Source organism: Aulonocara sp. 'chitande type north' Nkhata Bay, linkage group LG8 (assembly GCF_057382095.1).
Source record: "Aulonocara sp. 'chitande type north' Nkhata Bay isolate Kocher_YH1m ecotype deep benthic linkage group LG8, A_spYH_male_GT1.1, whole genome shotgun sequence".
Classification (NCBI taxonomy): Eukaryota; Metazoa; Chordata; class Actinopteri; order Cichliformes; family Cichlidae; genus Aulonocara; species Aulonocara sp. 'chitande type north' Nkhata Bay.
The window spans coordinates 792,482-812,861 of NC_141351.1; the positions used below are offsets into that span (position 1 = coordinate 792,482).

Below are 20,380 nucleotides of genomic sequence, written 5' to 3' on the forward strand. Positions count from 1 at the left end.
TATATTATTATTATTATATTATTTACATATTTTTTATTTATAGACTATAGAACATTTAAAAAACAGAAGCTAACTCAAAGTGCTTTAGAGACAGACACATTTAAATTATAAGTCTCCAAAAAACAAAGAAAATAAAAGCAGAGGGGTGAGTTTTGTTCTGTTAATTACTGTAGAAAGAAAAATCATAGTGATTTAGTGATCATTAAAAGAAGAAAAAAAATGCAAATTGATTATTATTCTTTTCATAACTGCTCTATCCTATATAAGTGGCCTTTATAGTAACGGCAATACTTGCCCTGTATTTGCTTGGTATCAGACTAATACCCGATTTTGAAGTATCGCACGGCACTAGCTGTTACATGTTGACGGGGCTGGATTATATGACGAGTGTGCTCGGAACCATCGATTTGAGCCACCCGGAACAAAAACGTCGTCGGACCAAGCTTTTTTCTTTCCCCCCATTTTTAAGTCGCGTTGGTTTTAGTCATTGTCATGAATAACAAGTGACGTTTTTAACGTGTCTGACGAAGAAAGGAGAAGTAGTAGAAAAGAAAGGACACCCCCCTATATTTATAGCTAATTTCTGATTGTGTGCGATCGAGTGCAGTGGATGAACAGGATGGAAAATGATATTTCAGAAGGGAAATCTACTAACTCTTCAGGTAAGTTTTCCTAGCATCACTGTAAAGAGTTGGTTTTTAGTCAGACAGTCTGAATAACAAGCTGCTTATGTGGCATTTTAACGGAGGAGATATTTCACAAACGCTGATGAGTAGTAATAAAACATTGGGGATTTAGTGTCGAATAAAAATAGCACAGTTATGAGTAACACTGCCTGCATTTTCTTGAATAGGCACTTTATGCAAATACGTGCAACATCTAACATAGGCACTGTCTACAAATGAATTTGGTATTAGTTGTAGTACCGAATTCAATTAAAGTGAACGCTTTCATTTAAAGTGGTCTCTGCTTCCGTTCTTGATGCCAGGGATTCCATAACATGTTGGAGATGTTTGTCGTGGGTTCTTTTGACTTAATCTAAATGCACTGTGGTGGAAATTTTGCAACAAACTTATAAACGGTTACAATGGACCATGTACCAGCTTTCATAGGAAGAGAGGCAGTCTACACCTTGGGCAGGTTTCCAATCTATTGCAGGGCTAACACAGAGAGATGGACAAGCAATCACGCTCAAATTCACACCTATGGCCAGTTTACTGTAGAATCACCAGTTAACCTAACCTGGATGCCTTTGGACTGTGGGAGGAAGCAGACGTATCAGGAGAGAGCCAACACAACCATGGGGAGAACATAGAAAGGCCCCAACTGGCTGGTTGATTTGAACCCACGACCTTCTTGCTGTGAGGCTGCGATGCTACCATCTGTCATGAGCATTATAAATACTTGCATTCTTAAATGTGACACTCTGACCAAAACTCATTTGATCATAAAGTAATAGTAGACTACAGTATGTTGTATTTTTCAATTGTGAGTAGATTTCAAACAGATGTATAGATTTGATTTAATGTTGTATGGTAAATGATAAATGGCCTGTATTTGTATAGCGCTTTACTAGTCCCTAAGGACCCCAAAGCGCTTTACACATCCAGTCATCCACCCATTCACACACAGGTGATGGCAAGCTACAATGTAGCCACAGCCACCCTGGGGTGCACTGACAGAGGCGAGGTATGTCAACAGTTCATTACTGGCCAGCCTACTGAGTACTACAGATGTCTGTGTATTGTGCAGGCAACGGGTAGAACATGCCTCAACTGACCAGTGGATTCCTTCTTGCTATTAGGCGATAGGGCTAAACACCACCATATATATATGAGTTTATTAAATATGTATATGCGACTGCTTCGCTATGAAAGGATCAAGGAACACAAAGCAAAAGAGCAAAACAATATTTTGGCCCTGCAGTTTAGTAAATCCCATGTTCATGAAACTCATTGTCAGAAAATTTGCACAATAAACCAGGAACTAGTTTATGGGCCAAATGACATATTTTAGTTTAGTAGTAGTAGTAATAATAATAATAATAACAACAATATTAGTCAAAACAGTCAGTTTTAATGAGTTATTCATTTACAAAACAGACGATGAGCAGCATTTGGAGCAAGGTCACCACTAAACAATATACAAACAATTGGATAGCTGTGTTAAGCCAAGTATTTGTGTCTGGGTTTAAGTTATGGTTCATTTTATGGATATTGATAATAAAACATTTATCCCCGATGTTAAAATGACCCACTTCTGTTCACATTCAGGTGCAACACTCTCCCTCACTGCCCTGCGCCTCCTGGTCCCACCACTTCGGTTGGTCTCCGCAGCCGTCTGGCAGACCATCCAGCAAAAAGTTATAGCTGATTACGGGATGCTTGAGGAGTTTGTGTCTATGGTTACAGACATTCTTCCAGAGCTGCTCACCAGCCGCCAGCGGACTGAACTCAGCCTGGGCCTCAGAGCACGGGTGAGTTTATCAGCATCTGCAAATGAAGTCATTGTAGATTTGATGGATTTGTACTTTTTTGCCTTCGTCATAATTGTCTTTTACGTCGATAAGAGCTTTGCACGCCTTTTGTTCTCTTATTCTTTGGCAACCAGCTTCACGAGGACTGGAGCATTTCCAACATCCAACAGTTGGCTGCTTTTCCATCCTTCTGTGCTCTGACACAGAATGTCAGTTGGTTCTAGGTCATTTGATTGGGTGGCCATCACCACTCCTCCTACATCCTTCCTTTTGGGAACCACACACTAAGATACCATCTGTTCACCTTCTCTGTGTCTCAGAAGACATTGTATCCACAGTCAACATTGTCACACTTGGATTATGCAGTCCAAAATCCAGATTTCCACTAATCTAATGTCCAATTAGATCCAATTTTTTCAGGCATTCTGCCGCAAACACAGCCATGTTTCTACTTCTCAAACCTTTAATCTTTAAGTAGATAACTCTAATATGGTTGTAGAATTAATCTACTTCCTAGCTTCCTGTAATTAAATGATCAAAAAGCATAAGAAAATCTAGCACTCCCTAAATCACCACCTGAAGATGTGTCTGCATATACCAGTCACAAAGCGCCACGCATTGTGAAGTTTCCTGAATACACTTGACTAAGGGCATTTAGATCAAGTGATGTTACCCAAGAACCATTACAATAAGTGTAGAGTGCAGAGCAGTGTCTGGATCTCAAAGAATTCACCCATTGCAGTATGGTGAATACAGAGGCCAAGAAAAACAGTGGTTGACAATGTGAATCGTTCAACATCAACGTGAATGTCCATAAAATCGTGCCTGTACAGAGTGCCGGCGTATCCATCAAGCTCACAAAACACGCAGTGAAATCACCAACACGGTAGCATTCCATTTGGTAAAAGACAATGGGCTGATATTTATATAGCACTTGTGCAGATAACAAACAAAGTCTTAAATTCGTGCACACACGTATGCTTCAGTGTAGGCATCAGAGGCAACTTGGCTTCATGCTTTGGTGATGCAAAGATTTACACATTAGCGGGAAAGTCCCCTCAATCTGAATGTGAAAGTAGCGTCTACGTGACAGTGCTGTAGAACAGTTTTGTCTACAGTCAATGAATAGTTGTGATTAATAACTGTGATGATCTTAACATTGAGAATATTAATAATTAATTAGTTGTGCCGTTCAGCAATTAAGCCACTAAGGTGAAATACTATACCAAGCATGACTAGAAACTTCCACACAAAACCAAAACAAAGTTTGGCTGATCCCCTCTGGACTTATTTCAGTGTTGGTGCTTTTTTTACATTTCCACGTGGAAGTCTCATTTCTGCTCTGGATCTTCCCTGATCTGTCTAACCCGTTTTCTTTTATGGAAAATGGTTGAAAAGACAAAAGTGAGTGGGACAGGTTGTGCTACCTGTTTGTATTGCTGATAAAAGCCGTGCATGCTGGCAAACAATGCAGGTTACTGTTGAATAATCCTTTCTCAGGTCTCTCAGGACCTTACAGTCTCATTTATGATGATTTAGGTTGCCCAACACCTTGAAAATTGAAATAGTGATCGTTCATGTCACTCTATTAAACATCAGTTTCTTTGCGCTCTCAGCTGATCCTGGAGTTATACCAGCGTGAAGCTCCTGCTGACTTTGAGATCATCCAGCCACACTTGGACAGGATGCAAGTGCTCATCAATGCATGGCTAGTGGAGGTGATTTCATTGGTTTTTGTTTTCTGTTATCGTGACAGTATAATTTAGATTCCCAAAACAGCTTATTATCATTATTAATTGTTATTATTATGAATTATGCAGGCTGGTGGTACTAATGTAGAACTGCCACAATCAAACTTTGTGGATCTTGTAAAGAACTTGCAGAATGATGCTGAAGAAAGAGAGCACTTCTTTCAGGTCTGTATTTGTTTTTTCACTGCTTTTTTGCATCCTAGATAATAATACCATATAAGTGTTATTATTTTATTATCAAAGCTGGAGTACTTTCATTTTCAAGTAGTAGTAGTGGTAAAGTAGTCTAGTATGTGTAAAGGTGTATTTTTGAGTTTACTAAAAGCGCCAGGTGCAGTGATATTTCTGTATGTTTTGGACGTTCATGGTGTGCTTTCTTGTTTGTGCTTCTCAGAATGTTTTCCCTGTAGAGTTTGGTCCTGCATATGATGAAACACTTCACACTTTGATGTGCCTGTTTTTATCCAGATTTGAAAAGATTCTTCATCTTCAGTCATTCCAGCAGGTACACAAAAGTGCTACTCAACATTACCCAATTATATTTTAAGCTAGATTAACAAATGTTAACGCCGCTCTTTCTTTTTCATTTTCAAAAGGTTGCCTCCATGTTTGGTGAAGCTTCTTCTGCTCTCAAGGACTGCATGCAGTTGGTGTCTCAGTGTGAAGAGCTCAAAACTCTGCTGCAGTATCAAAAACACCTTAGCCAACTAGATCATATAGGTAAGTAGTTACAGATTTTCTACTCTTAGCTCCATATCCCTGATTTAGCCATCTCAGGCACATGGCTCTGGCTGTGAGCGCTAAAGGCCCCGCCCACTTGCAGTTTGCAAGGACAGCTAATCGGAGGAAAGTTACCCTAAAGGTCTGTTGAGTAGCTAAAACAACTTGTTTCAGATAGCAGATTCACTGCGAGGCTGAAACAAAGGACCAGTATAAGACAAATAAGGATTATTTTGAACTGTGAACCATGCAAAGCTACTCTAGTAGAGTCTGACGTTAAAAATGTGGAGCTGATTTTTAATCGGTCCACTTTAATGATGTGTATTTGGCTTGTGGGATTGCTGCTTTGTGGTCAAAAAAATAAATCCAATGTTCTCAGATTAGTATGACGTGTGCAATAATGTAATAATGAATGGCACTTGGGTGTTGAGCTCTGTTCTTGTTCACTGTTATATGACACCTTTTTTTGTCTTTTCAGATAGTTCTCTGGACGGTGAGTGGATCATTTCAGCTCTAAACCTTCCCTGTGTAGAAAAAACAGAAACGCTTAAAACACAAGCAAAGGGCAGCATTTTGGATGAATTGTTATTTTCATCAGATTTGGAAAAGGAATCACTGGCTCCAGAACAGCAGACGTGTGAGACCAATGATGGTAAAAGTGATTGGACTCCTGAGCACAATGGAACACAGTTGCCTTTAGGAGATTCAACAAAACATGCCGAAAATGTAAATCTTCAAAGTCAGACAGATGGTTCTTGTTGCCTAATCAAAGAGTGCCACGTTCGTCTAAGAAGACTTGACCTGCCACTGTCTTTACAGTCTCGACCTGTGAGATCAAACAGAGGCCTAAGAATGAAAAAGATTCTCCAAGAGGTGAAAGGGCAACTTTGTGGAGAGGCCCTACCTGCTGACAAATCTATTTCCACGAAAGCAAAACAGTTCGAGAGGGTTTCTCAAATGCTGTCAGACAATGAGGATTCAGGCAAAGACTCCTCATACATGGCTCCCATCAGTACTTGCAGTGAAGATGACTCCTGGTCTTACTACTCGGATAAGGACTCTAGTCATAACACTGTTAGTAGAAGTCCCAGTGTAACTGATTCATGGTCTCACTACTCAGACGATGAGTCTTCAATTGTGAGTCCTGTTAACAGTTTCCCTGAAAGTGGTTCAGTTTGTAGCAGCTCAGATGAGGACCCTTCGTTCCTGGGTCCTAAAGATGTGTCAGATTCTAGCAGAAATCGGGGCACTGCTGGCATAAAGCATAGCTCTACCAAACACACTCGTTTAATCCAGTGCTTTATCTGCAAAGAGCATGTCAACACAAACCTGAGAACTCACATGAAAACCCACTTTCCCACCAATGACTACGCGTGCCCTCGATGCGATAGCAGGTTTAAACTCCTATCCTCTCTGAAGAAGCACTTGAATAAGACTTGTTATGAATATGCTCAGCAGCATGTAGATCCAGGGAATCCAGATGAAGTCAAGAATCTTTACAAATGTGACATATGCCAAGAGGCGTTCAAGTACAAAGTTGCTCTGCAAAAGCATACGCTGACCCACAACGAGCTCTACTGCAACGTATGCAGAAAGGTCCTTCGAGATGCTGCAACGCTGGCAAGGCACAAAGTTTCACACACTCCATTTCAGTGCAACCGCTGCGACAAGTCTTTCAGTCTTTTCAAGCCCTTACTCAAACATTACGAAAACATCCATAAAGTCAGCAGACCATTCAAATGCAGCCATTGCCCCAAAACTCTCCCCAGGCTGCGATTTTTAATCATACATGAATGGCACCACACAGGCCACCTGCCGTTCCGGTGTTCTCATTGCAGCCTGAGATTCAAATGTGATTCTGAGCTCATGTACCACGAGAGGGTCCACACCAGAGAGAAACCCTATCTGTGTGCAGAGTGCGGCAAGACGTTCGCCCAAAAGTCCAACATGTTGCGCCACCTGCACTTCATCCACAGCGAGTCTCGAAATGAGAAGAAGCACTCTTGCTCTCAGTGCGAGAAGTCCTTTAAAGAGAAAGGAGCGCTGAAAAAGCACCAGAGGAGCAAACACTTACACGAGTTGTTCCGTAATCCATGTCCGACCTGCGGGAAGATGCTTTCGGCATCAACGATGAAAAGGCATAAATTAATCCACACTGGAGAAAGACCTTTCAAATGCACTGTGCCTGAATGTGAAAAGTACTACAGATCAACCTCGGAGGTTAAGAAACACATTCTCATGCACCATACCACAGAAAGGCCGTATAAATGTGACATCTGTGGAAAGGGGTTTGTAAAAATGTGGTATCTCAATGTACATGCTCGAATACATTCGGGAGAAAAACCATTTGTTTGCCATATCTGCGGCAAGGCCTTCCTAAAGGCCTACAGCATGTTCAGGCACAAAAGACTTCTACATACATTTGTTACACATTAACTACGTGACACAGGAATGCTTGATTGGTTAAGGAAAGTAGCTTCTTGGTGTGAATGCGCATTGAATCTGAATTCTGTCTAATGGGAAGCAAGGAGCAGATGTTGCAAAAGCTGGCAAAATAATTCCCTATTTACTATTTAAAGTATGTATGTTTTCATTTGAACCACTTGTCTACCAAGGGTGAGCGATGACAGAGGTCACTGCCACAGGAAACCAACCAACTGGACAAAAAAAAGAGAGAGAGAGAAAGAATCAAAACATGTCCAGCTAACTTTTTAACCACTTTGAGAACCCTCCAAATGCTTGTTCAGGGGTAAAGTTAGCAGTACGTTTTAGGTTATTGTTAGGCACTTAGATGCTTAAACCTCAGGTAAAAAGTGTGTGAATACACTGATGCCAGTGAATTACCTCACAAAGATACCTAGACAAATGTCTGCTTTGTGCTACACAGAAAGAGGAGCACACAGATTCAAATAGTCTACGATGAAACTGAAAAAGTAGTGGTTCCAGCATGTAAAATACTTACAGTCCCACAGTTAAATGTACTATCTCTGTGTGGGGCACAGGCTGCGGTGACTGTTGTCTAAGTCAGCAGCTGACAGTACAATGAAAAAAACAAACAAACACTGTAAACACAATAAAAATGCAGGACACATACTGGAGGTGAACGAGTTCAGCTCGGTGTATAAAGATCTTTGTCTTCTCCCAACTTCAATTCATATGAAGAATTACCATATTTGTTTCATGTGTACTTAGCAGTGTAATTTTTTTAACTATTTAGTTTGTTTGATTTTACATCATATGTTTTGTTCTTTTTCATGTTGTGTATAATGTGTTTTAGGCACGAAGCAGAAAAGTGAGCAGCATTCAGCTTCTTCTGTGGATCATTTTCATCTGTTTTTTATCAAAAAATTAAAATGGTGAAGCTTTCACTTAAAATAGTGATCTTTCATTTTGTGGGGCTTTGCTCATGTTTTTGGGTTTTTTTGTATTTGAAAATTGGTAAACCCCAAGATTACAATAAACTACTTAAATGTACATGCGAAAATGATTGCATGATTTTTTATTAAGAGGAAGAAACTCTTTAGTGTAGAAATAAAAGAAGGAAGGAAAGACAACGGTACAAAGTGTTATAGTGAAGAGCAAGTTGATAATAATGTGCTTGCCTCTTCTTCTTTCAGCTAATATTAGGATCAGGGCAGGCTTGGGTCATTTTTCTTTCTTTCTATTTTCTAAACTCTTAACACGATGTTTAGACAGTGTGTATATTGAGGACTTAATCAGATAACTATAAAAAACTAAGTATCCCTTTCAATTAGCCTCATCTTTTTTTGAATCTTTTCATTGAGCCATCATTTTTCACTAATTTAGACATCCATAATGCATTTAATTTAGTACACATAAAATAATGTGAATTCTATGCTTCTTCGGTAGGTAAAAAGGGAGGAAAGGCTAAGGTGTCAGACCATATGGAGTAATCCAAATTTGAAACCTTTGGTCCAAACTGTCATTAATTTGTAAAAGTCAGGAGAGAGGTACAACAGTTAATGTCTAATGCCCTCTGTCCTGGTTAGGGGTGGCATTGCACCCAGTAGCGTTGGAGATCTTGATAAAATTGATGGAATTCTAAATGCAGAAAACTACTGTCAGATCACTGTCACAAATACACACACACACTACACATGGACACTCTGAGTCATGGATTTGCATTCCTAGACCCCTGATCCCATTATTGAAGATGTGGGATCACCTTTACAGAGAACAGAAGAAAACGCAGCTAGCATCCAAAGAAGAGCTTTGGAATGTTCTTCAAGAAGCCTGGAGAACCATTCCTGAAGACTACTAAAAGAAATTAGTGGAAAGCTTGCTTAGTTCACGCTTTGTTAAGGAATTAAACATGACCATACCAAAGTTGCTCCTGCACCTATTTCGCAATTTTATTAGCCATACAGAAACAAAGGGGAGTGGAGATCGAAAGGCCAAAAGCACAGTAAAATAAAATGTAAAAAAAAAAACGCGATGCGGAACGAATAACAGGACTATTTCCCGTTGTCGGACAGTTATTGTAGATGGAACGAAAGGCAACAGTTGACGCACAAAGATCAGTTGTGTGACTTCGCTTTCTGGCTTCCAACCCATTTAAAACCGTTACTTTGACTTCGGTCACAGTATTACATGTTCTCTGACTGTAATGTAACTGCAGACAGCTCGCAGCATGGACGGAGGTGTCTCCGAGTTACCTGGTGAGTTTAAATGCTTGTATACAATTTTGTTTGGCTAGGCCGCAATCTAGCCCGCGCGCGGGAATAGCATTGCTAAAGCCGTAGCGGTCGTTATTATTATATTATTATTTTACTAAAGAGTTGTGTCTAAAAAAATACAAACTGCTTCTACTTTTTACTAGCCTGGAAACACGTTGCTGGACTTAATTCTTTAACTCAGCGTTTGTGAGTATTAGTTATCCATAGTGCTTAGATAATGCTAGGCTAGGCTAGGAAAAGTCATTGACAGCAATTCACTCGTTGAAGTGAATCCGCCTGTTTTGAGTAAATCTCTGATTCATGTATTTGCTTTGGGGGTTTTGGGTGGGAGGGGAAGGGGATATGCAAACATATTAGCAACGTATGCAAGCAGTTATACTGTTAAACATTCAAATTGATATGTAACAGTGGTTCAATAGTAGATTACGGAAATGAAAGTAGCAGGCACATCCGCTTTATCCGGAGCTCGGCATTTAAGCGTTTTGTTGTTGTTTGTGTTTTTCTGTGAAGAATAACTCCGCTTTAATGTTACGTGAGACCTTAGTTTTGTTATCGGTAATAATGGCCATTCGAGCCAAAATAAAACATTTTATTTTAATCCTGCTGGTAAGTTCGTGATGGGATTTTTTTGTGTGAAAAACTTCACAAAATTTTGATTTGGTATACTATGCATGAATCTCCTTTCTCTTTTGGAACCAATATAAAGACGGTGACTAAATAAAGGGAATTTAGTTTGTGGTCATCACTCCATTGACAACTTAAATGGGAAAGTCTGTGTTGTTGGCCTGTCTTCACTCTCACTGCGTATTGCCTTTCAAGCACTTTTTTTAAAAAATGCCTTTTTCCTTGCAGGCCCCTCTCTTCCCCTCTCTGCTCTGCGGCTCCTGGTCTCACCAATTCGGCTGGTTTCTGCAGCCATCTGGCAGACTGTGGAGCAGAAGGTTGTGTCAGACTATGGGCTGCTTGAGGAGTTTGTGTTTATGGTCACAGAAATTGTTCCTCAGCTTCTCTCTACGAGGCAGCGCGCTGAACTCGTCTTGGGACTCAGAGCACGAGTGAGTTGGCAGAATCTAGGTGCTCCGCATGGCGCTCCAGCATGTTACTAATACATGTATTTTGTCACTTGTTTGTTTAGCAGCTTAACATACATTTTAATTACATACTCCTTGGGTGACAGTAGGTGGGTTAGTGTGTTGTTTGAAGCTGAAGACTCATCTGATCAACAATTGTGGCTTTTAAACAGAAAAAAGCCTTTGATGTATGCAGTAGGGCTGAATGATAAATTGGGTTTTAATTTTAATTGCAGCAGTTACTATAAACAATTCTTCTTCTTAGTTTGTTTAATCCAAACCTCAAAAGGCGGAACCCACTAAGTTGAGAAAGAATGATAGTTATCCTTTAGAGAGATTAATGGTTGCCTGCAGCTGCCTTTGTCGTTATCTTAAAGCTGTCACAGTCTTTGTTTTGACTCACTCACTGAGAGTATGGCTGTGTCCCAATTAAGAGACCGCACGCTTGAAGTACGTGCACTGCGTACGGTGCGTACTGTAAGTACGAGAAGTGCGGAAGTGAGAGGCTTGTGAAATGGGACGGTCTAGCCTTCGTCGTGCTGTTCAGGTTGCCTAGCAACCATGATACTAACCGCAAGAAACGTTACATACAGCATTGTGTGACATAAATGAAGGAGAAACAATGTTTTGTTGGTCATTCATTTTTGTCATGACATCACTTTGATTAGTTGAGTATCTGAGGCTGAGACCACGGGACTGTAAAACATGATTGTTTGGCTTCATTTCTGTACTGAACAGTCATTTCAAGATTAGTTAGTAAATAACAAATATATATATATATACACACACACACATATACATGCATGCATGCATACATACGTATGTATGTATATAAATAAAAGAAGAAGTTGAATGTTAAACATGAAGCATTTCCTGAGATTCATTATAGAACACAGAGTGAATGGAATGCATCTTTTCTCTTAACTGTTCGCTTATTAATGGTGATTGCAGTTGATCCTGGAGCTGTGTCGTTCTGATGACACTGCGGACCTGCAGGTTATTCAACCACATCTCGACCGGATGCAGAAGCTCAGATCACTGTGGAGCGTGGAGGTGGGTGAAAACCTTTTTTTGTGTCTGTGACGTTTAGTATTCCTCGTTAAAATCTGAAGTTCCACGATGACCTCTTCTGTTTTAAATTCTTTACTTGTAGAATGCTGAACCGGTGTCAGACTCTCATTTCATGGGCCTAGTCCAAAATCTGCTGAGAGATCCCGAAGAGAGAAGAAATTTCTTCATTGTGAGTTAAAACTGAATACGGAGACAATGTGATTGATTGGTGGCAGGTCCTTGTTAATATGATCCCTTTTGAGGAAAAAATAAAATAAAATTGTACGTTTGTATTTGTTGCTTTGAGCAAATGGTTTTTGTAATTTGGCTCTATATAAATAAAACTGAATTGTGTTGTAGGATGTTTTCCCTGGAGACTTTGGTCCCACATATGACAAAGCAATCCAGACATTGATGTGGTTGTTTCTGTCAAGACTGGAAAAGCTTCTTCCAACCAAAACTCTCCAACAGGTAAATGTAATGTCTTATATTGAGCAAAGAGCATTTCTCCTTGTAGTATTAGTTTTTTTTAGCATTGTTAGTTGTTTTTGTTACCTTTTTTGTGATCTCTTGCATTCAGTTTGCAGCTCTGAGTAGTAAAAGGCTGTACACATACAATTCAACTCATTTGCAAAAATACTTCATTTTACTTTAATTTATTTGTTATAATAGGTCTATCATCACACAGACAAAGTCCATCTTCACTGTCTGTCATGGCTGCTGGTGATGGTACTTTTCCTTCTCTTGCTATGCAGCCTCAGGGAGCTTAGAGAAGTGACTTTACAAACAGTTCTGTTCCAGGGTTATGTTAGACTGACCCTCCAGCTTATAGTAGGTCTACAGAGCAAAACAAGAATATGAACAAAAAAATAAGAATTGTGTCAAAAGTTTAGAAACTGCAGAGCTTTTGACTCTTATGATTGTTATTTTACTTAAGCCTTTGTTTCATCAGATTGCCTCTCTGCTCAACGACACCTCATCTGTTCTGAATGAATGCATTGGGGCTTTCTCTCAGCCTCAGGAGCTCAAAGTCTTGCTTGACAATCAAAAAGATCTCACCCAATTAGAGGACATTGGTGAGTTGAATATTTTAAAACATGGGATCAGTTCTCAACATGTTGTTTTGTTTTTTTCCCCAGAATCTGTTTTATTCATTCATGATTCTTGTTCCTTTCAGAGTCTTTCATCGTTGACAGTGGCATTTTGTCTGCCCTGTGTCTCCCTCCTGTGGAAAGAGTTGTGATTGTCAATGAGCAAACTGAAACGGATGCAGAGAGCAGTCTCGTGTATACTGTCTGCACAGAGATGGAAGTGGAATCTGAGAACAAAGAGGTGTATGTGGAGGGAACTGGGAACTCTGAGGAGTGTGTGCAACCTGAGTGGTTTGGCCTCACTGGTGAGGTAAAACCAGAAATTGATGCAGTGGTAGTTATGGATACTGTGGAAGGCACTGAGGCCAGCGAAAGTGAAATGGCAGAGGACCGCAATGACAACCAATCAGGAACACTGATCATCGGCGAGGATGGCCAGGTGACTGTGCTGGATGGTGTGGAGAAGAAGCCAAACAGACGTGGGAGAAAAAAGAAACGTCCTGTAGATGAAGACTTTGAAGCGGAAAGTGCAGTGGCGGGCAAAAAAGAAACACCAGAAAGTGACACACTGTTAGAAAGATCAGTGCGTAAGAACAGAGGGCTCAAGATGAAACGGTACTTATCACAGTGGAGGAAATCTGGGAAGACACCGGGCTCCAGTACGACCAGCAGTGGACCCAAAAAGTTTGCCGGGCCCCAAGGTCCAGCCAAAAGCAACGACTTGGATGAGAGAACCTGTAAAGTCTGCAGCAAGGTGGTGAGTCATGCCAAGTTCTTGCAGCGACACATGAGTCAGCACTCCGAGGAGCTGCCCATTACATGTCCTTCATGCAAGAAGCTTTACAAGAGCTTACGTTCCTTGCAGCAGCACAGATGTGCAAGCATGACAAAGGCAAAGGCTGTTAGGAAAGCCAAGGAGCAAGACACCCCAGCAGACGAAGGCGAACAGTCATCAAGCGGGGTTCCTTGCGACGACACAAATGAAGAGCAGCCAGTTGACAATACCACCCAGGATCCTGATTACTCTCCCCCTGCAGAGAGGGCTTCCAAAGAACCAGGGCAGAAGAGCCCTGAAGAACAGAAGAGTGTGTTAGAGGGTCCATTCTACTGTCCTCACTGCAGTGTCGAGTTCAAGTGCAAACAAACATTTAGGTTCCATTTAAGAAACATTTGCTACAATGAGCAGCAGGTTGATCCTGAGAAGCCTGATGATGTTAAGCATTGTTTCAGGTGTGATGAATGCGACAAGGCGTTCAGATACAAATCAACTTTGGATTCCCACAAACAGACTCACAACCCGCTCTACTGTGAGGTGTGTATGAAACTGGTACGTGACTCAGAAGCATTGGCCATGCACAAAGAATCCCACACACCTTTTCAGTGTAACCGCTGTGAGGAGAACTTCCCAGTGTTCAAGGCCCTTCATAAGCACTACATCGACGTCCACAACCCCACTGAGCCATTTACCTGCTCCCACTGTCAGACTACATTTGCCAGTTTGAAGCGTTTCATTAGACACGAGTGGAAGCACACGGGTTACCAACCATTTCAGTGCTCCCATTGTAGTAAAAGATTCCGTTCATACTCTGACCTTGTGGAACACCAGAAAAAACACACTAAGGCATACCCATTCCTGTGCTGGGAGTGCGGCAAGAAATTCCGGCATGGCATCACGCTGACGAGACATGTGGAGCGTGTGCATCACTCTGGCGAACCCGTGACTGAAAAACCTACGCCGATCTTTACCTGCCCTCAGTGCGGGAAGACGTTCACTTCAAGAAGGTGCCTCCTGAAGCACGACAATTTTCATCACAAAGGGCTGCGCTTCCCGTGTGAGCACTGTGGGAAGGGCTTCTTTGGCAAGGACGCGTTGGTGAGGCACACTTTGATACACACGGGCGAAAGGCCTTTCAAGTGCGACGACTGCGACAAGTCATTTAGATCTGCAGCAGAATTAAAGATACACAGGAGATACCACACTGGAGAAAGGCCATTTAAGTGCAACATCTGTGAAAAGGGCTTTGTTCAATCTTGCTTTCTTACTTTACACATGCGAACCCACACTGGAGAACGGCCATATGTTTGTGCAGTGTGCAATAAGGGGTTTTCAAGCCTGCATGGCTTAAAACGACACAGGAGACTTGTTCATGCATAGATCATTGTGACATAATACATATTTCCAAAAGGATTTTTAGCATAACCAGCCCATGTTGAAGGATGTTGGTGTTAGGTGTAGACCAGAACTTTGCAAAGAGTGAAGAGCTGATGATTTGACCTATCACTGAAAGGACACCTTTGTTGATGCTGACGAAGAGATGGACTAAGTTTTCCAGTTGAAGGACATTTTCTGTAAACTATCAGCCTTATTGTTCTTCCTATGGCTGGCACAGCTTTGGATTGCTAGAATGTGTGTAATTGCGTTGTGCATTATGAAAATGCATTATGAAAATGTAACTTGTATTTTTTACAGAGACATTTGTTGTTCTACATAAGATTTGTATGTATAAATGGGATGACCCTTAAAGGTCCCATATTATATTTCTTTTGTTGCCTCTTTATTCCTGGTTTTGAGCTCTGCTTTAGCAAGTGCAGCTTTAAGATGAATTAGAAATGCAGTTGCCTATGCACGTTTCAGGGGAAGGAAACACAGACACCCACACCCAATCACTGTTTATTTGTTAACTCTTTCTTTCTTTTCTCACATTTTCTAATATTCTGCTATCGCTGTTTTCCCCCACATAGCTGTGACCTGTGTTTGTTCAAACCAAACTGATATTCGGATTAGCGACTCACCATGCTAATGTGATTTTTTTTTTTCCCCCCCCCCCCTCCTCATTTTGTAGTGGTGACATGCGAACAGAATATAAAAGTAAGCCAGTGAGTGTTTAGGTATCACACAGGGTTAGGTTACTAAGTTATTTGGAGGCTTACTTGTCACACAACCCTCACACAACATCACATCACACAACATCACATCACACAACACAGCTTTTCGTTTACAGCTGTTTAACATATTAAAACAAACACAAAAGTCACACAAAATAACCTCTGGCGGCTGCGATATAGATCAGGAGTTTGCATTCTTTGAGGAAAAATTACTGTTTGTCAGCAGTCTTGTGGCTTTTGACTGAGAGCACAAATTTTTTTCAGTTCTTTGTCAGTAGGGGCTGTCAAACAAGTAGTCTTCATTAAAATTGATATGGGTCTCTTTGTTGGGTTAGTCCATGTTGATATTCCTGTTTGGATCACCAACCTGGAACTGTGCTGACAGCCTATGGTTTAGTACATCAGACGACCTAATGCTAGAAGACTAGGCTACAATGACTGCTGTGAAAATCATGCAGTGAACATCAGAGCATCTACATCAACCTACATTTACAATGTAGGCAACATTCTGTCCTTTCACTAACTTTGAAATAAACTGGCTACTGGAAAAAATTCTTATAGCTTGTAAAGCTAAGAGGTTGTGAGATTGCTAGACAAATAGCAGTAGTTACATTTTCACAGCTTTGATTTTACACCTCCATGATTATAAAAATGTTTCCACTGAAAGTGGGTTTCATGGGACCTTTGATTATGTTTTTCTGTAATAAATTGAACCTTTGATTCCAAGTGTCAGTTATTTAACACAAGTAATTTCAATATCATATCATCTAGTAATACGATGGGGTTTTCCCCCCATCGTATTACTAGATGGCCAAAGATGCAGGTGAATCCCAGTCAGGAACACCCAACTTCAGAGTCTTAACAATGTTACATTAACTTCACTGTCTGCTGCATCTTTTCAGTTAGTTCATTTCTGATGTATAAAATGCAAATTGTAAGTTGTTTTGCCCCAAATCCAGCAAACAACCGGTCCATGTGGTTAAAAACACCAGTGCAGCTATCTGGCCAGTCAGTCCGTAATGCTGGTGACTTGTTCATCTTTGTTGTATAGCAATAACACGGTGGATTGTGATGGATCGGTGGTTTCTCGTAAACGTAGGAGAGTTTTTATTAGAATGTTATGAATTTTACAAGTGACTGCATTGTAAACCACAAAAGTTTTATAAGCACAGTTTGAGATAAACTTAGACAACCAACAGTCAACCAAAGATAGATAAGTGAAATAAGGTTTTTGTATCATAATCTAAAGGTTTTAAAATTTTAGATGACCTAAAAAATTAAAAGCTGCATCAGGCATATGTCTGCTTTCAGCTGCTCTGTTTAGGAAGCCTTCATCGTGACGTGTCCAGAGAATGCTAAGAACAGGTCACAGCAGCTCTCTTGATGTCCTCCTTTACAACATCCATGAATCTCCTGTGTGGTCTTTCTTCAAAAAGGATTTTGCTGCAGCACTCGTAGGAGAGTAGCCTTTAATGGTTAGTTGCCAGCTAATTTGAAAAATGCTGACACAATCAGAAATAATCAGAATCAGAATACTTTATTAATCCCGAAGGAAATTAGGGTTACAGCAGGCAGCACGCTAATGGCGCATGCGCACTTACAAAGGAACCTTCTGACCAAGTTTACACAAACATCACATTGGGGAGACATGTCAGAAAGGTAGGCTGACAGGAAAAAAACGAAAATGCATAACATGAGGTAAGAGGAGGAGAAAAAAAGACTCCACTCAGACTGAGCTCCTACTGGGAGAACAGTTTGATAACAGAAAAAACACCTCAGCACAAAAAGCACATGACTATCAATACACCATAGAAACACAAGACAAGCAACAGGGGCGGGTAAAGGGTAAGAGAGCCGGTGTAGACAGCGCATCCGGTCCTGCAGCATGTCTGCGCTGGTCCAGTTGACTGCCATCTTCCCCGGTAGGGCACAAGCATCGAAGGCGTTTGGAAAGGGAGGGGGGATCAGTGTGTGCATATCAGTGTATATGTATGTGTGTGTGTCCAGAGTTCAGCTGAGACAGTGTCCTTCGCCCCAACAGGCTAAGTAAACAGTCTTCCAGCCAACCCAGGTGTCCTTGCATGGACATGGGGTTTGAACAGCCGGTTCCGCTTCCTTAATTCTTCGATAAGCCAGGGCCAAGCCAGCTCCGATCCGCCAGAACCCTGTTATCATGGTTCCGAACAGGTAGATATCTTCAGCAGTCAGGCTCACCCGAGCCCAGACTTCTCGTTGAGAAGGGGTGTCAATTGCATTCAGAGACCAGTTGATCAAATCCAAATCCATAATTCCTCTTTTAGGTTTTAGAGAACAGACTGTGAGAGAGTGTTCCAGGGAAAAGTAATACAAAAAAAACCACGAGACCAGACAAGGACATAAAAGGCTAAGCAGGGAAGCTAAAGGAGAGGAGGAGAGGAGAAAAAGTGCGACAGCCTTTGCTGAGAGCCAAAGACGAATGTCTTATGATAACAGTCATAAATTATCATTACTACTATTTGTAAATAAAACATTTTAATATGTGACTAGCTAGCTATCAACTTTACCATGTTTGTTGCATTTATGAAATTAGAAAACCTAAATAATTACAATTATTTAACAGAATTTGGAAATGGCAGAATAAAATAGCTATTAGCAAATTCAGGATTACTAAACTAACTTGGTTTTAAGCATTTAGAACATTTTAGAGAATGTAAAGGATTGCTGGCAAAAATAATAAAATTAAAATTTTAAGATTTCTATGTCCATATGGGACCACTGCACTGGAATAATTGCTCTTTGGTATTTTTTTTTTATTTTTTATCTTATGTTACCTAGAAGTCAGTGCAGTGATAAATCATCAAAAATGCCAAATTAAAAGAAGGTGGTATATCTAGATATTTCAAAGGTGAGTATAAGTGACCCTAATCTAATAAACAAGATAAAAGAGAATCATATTCCACACATGGCTTCCACGGGAGTTGTGAAGAAAACTAAGCTGGCTACGGTAACTCGATAGACACGACCAGAGCGTCAGGTTTACATGTAAAGTCAATGTAAAAGCAGATTTGCGTCGCGAAAACGCAAAAACGCTTGAAACGCGCGTCACAGCAGTGCGTCTGGCGCGTTTGACTCGCGAATAAAACCACGCGCCTCAGTTTTTGTGTTGCATTTTGTGCATATGCGGGTATCGCGTCTACCGCTCGAGTTGGAAAAATCTGAACTCCAGCGACAACCCATCAGGAGCCTGGTGATGTGGCTCTGACCTAGGTCAAAGGTGCAGATCCAGCCAAAGCCCTTCATACTTCATTCAGTATGGAGGAAAGGCTAATCAACCACCCGGAGCTGTATGACACCAGCTGCTTTCTGTACCGAGACAGGAATATAAAGGAGGAGCTTGGAGGAAGATATGTGAAGAGATCGGGCAACCTGGTAAGTTCATTCATTTGTCTTTAGAAATTTTTCACTGAGCCGGGGAAGCCGCACAAAAGCTAGCAAGCCACCGCTATTTTCCCACTGATGTACAAATGCTGTTCTGCTCTTATGCATGTTGTCATATAGGAATATATTTTGTTTATTAATAAACAGCACACAGTGGTCCCGCTGTTCACCCGTCACTGCTTCGCTTTTTCGCTGATTTTTTTTTGCACAGTACAGCATTGCATTCTGCAGCCTGATTGACAAATCTCCTCCATGTCGTGTCTCCTGCGCTTGCCAAATTTATCATGTTTGGTTTTGATAACCATCACGTCCAATAGAAAAAACAGCACAAAAACACCCATAACTATGACCTTCATTCGGAAATAGACACCTGCACCGCGAGGGAAAAAGGCGCACGAAAGTGGTGGGCAGATGAAGACAAAATGCGGCATAATAATACTTTTACGTTTTGCAATCTACAAAGGTTTGCACTTTGAGAATCAACTTGTGAGAACTGTGACTAATGTTCGTGTGTGTGGAAAAAAGTGTATAAAGTGCGTGGCCAGGGGCTAGTTATTCTGAGAACCCCTGCTGCAATAAAGGAGGGACCACTGTATATACTTTCTCTATGATTATTATATCCAACCTGTTAACATTTAATACTGTATTGATAGAACCAACTGATTCTGCAGCAGAGCATCCCCAGTCCCTGAGCTCCTGCTGCTGCACCCACAGGTATGTACAGCAAGCACTGATAGCTCTTTACTCTGTGGGATTGTCTGTGATCACCTTTACTAAATATCTACAACCAATCTGATTAGATCCTGTTTTTTTTGGGGTTTTTTTTCAATGTTGAAAATGAAAATCTAGTAACAGCCTTCTCATTTCTTTGTGTTTTGTGCTGTTTTACAGGCCCACAGAGGAGGACAGCTCTGAGGCGGATGAGGGACGGGTCCCAGGACGGTCCATCGGTGGTGGAGCTGGCCATCCTGGTGTCCCTGAAGAGTCCACACCAGTCTCCAATGGAGCATTTCCTCCTCAGCCTTGTTCCTGCTCTGGAGAGCAGCTGGTCCTTTTTATTCCTGTCTCTCTGTAAATACTTATATTTTATATATTTATGTTTAATGATTTTCTGTTTGAGAATTTTAATATTATTTCAAATAAATTTTTATAATGACTGATGTCTCAGTTCTACTACACAGCAAATGTTGGCACACGACTTGACACATGTAGAATTTATTTC

The 20,380-nt window shown here is 40.9% G+C and overlaps 2 protein-coding genes and 1 long non-coding RNA gene across 4 annotated transcripts; all 3 read left to right on the plus strand.

Annotated features, from left to right (window-relative positions):
* Positions 1–428: 428 nt before the first annotated feature.
* Positions 429–8,421, plus strand: LOC147322779 (uncharacterized). 2 transcript variants are annotated; one of them, XM_086304940.1, is made up of 7 exons: positions 429–662; positions 2,274–2,476; positions 4,093–4,194; positions 4,297–4,392; positions 4,622–4,732; positions 4,824–4,947; positions 5,426–8,421. In XM_086304940.1, exons 1-7 carry the CDS (start codon positions 611–613, stop codon positions 7,381–7,383), a joined length of 2,646 nt encoding a protein of 881 aa, XP_086161066.1. In that variant the 5' UTR covers positions 429–610; the 3' UTR covers positions 7,384–8,421. The 2 variants fall into 2 exon arrangements, with proteins under 2 accessions (XP_086161066.1, XP_086161067.1); XM_086304941.1 differs by lacking the exons at positions 429–662; positions 2,274–2,476 and having other exon boundaries at positions 4,098–4,194; positions 4,696–4,732.
* A 1,016-nt stretch (positions 8,422–9,437) lies between these two features.
* Positions 9,438–16,461, plus strand: LOC147322780 (uncharacterized). Its single transcript, XM_086304939.1, has 7 exons — positions 9,438–9,626; positions 10,497–10,699; positions 11,666–11,767; positions 11,868–11,954; positions 12,125–12,235; positions 12,717–12,840; positions 12,942–16,461. The coding sequence occupies exons 1-7, from the start codon at positions 9,599–9,601 to the stop codon at positions 15,008–15,010; spliced, it is 2,724 nt and encodes a 907-aa protein (XP_086161065.1). The 5' UTR covers positions 9,438–9,598; the 3' UTR covers positions 15,011–16,461.
* Positions 16,462–18,914: 2,453 nt separating this feature from the next.
* On the plus strand, positions 18,915–20,334 carry LOC147322781 (uncharacterized). The gene is made up of 3 exons (XR_015130817.1): positions 18,915–19,149; positions 19,812–19,872; positions 20,050–20,334. It is a non-coding gene; the product is annotated as an uncharacterized LOC147322781 (long non-coding RNA).
* Positions 20,335–20,380: the final 46 nt, after the last annotated feature.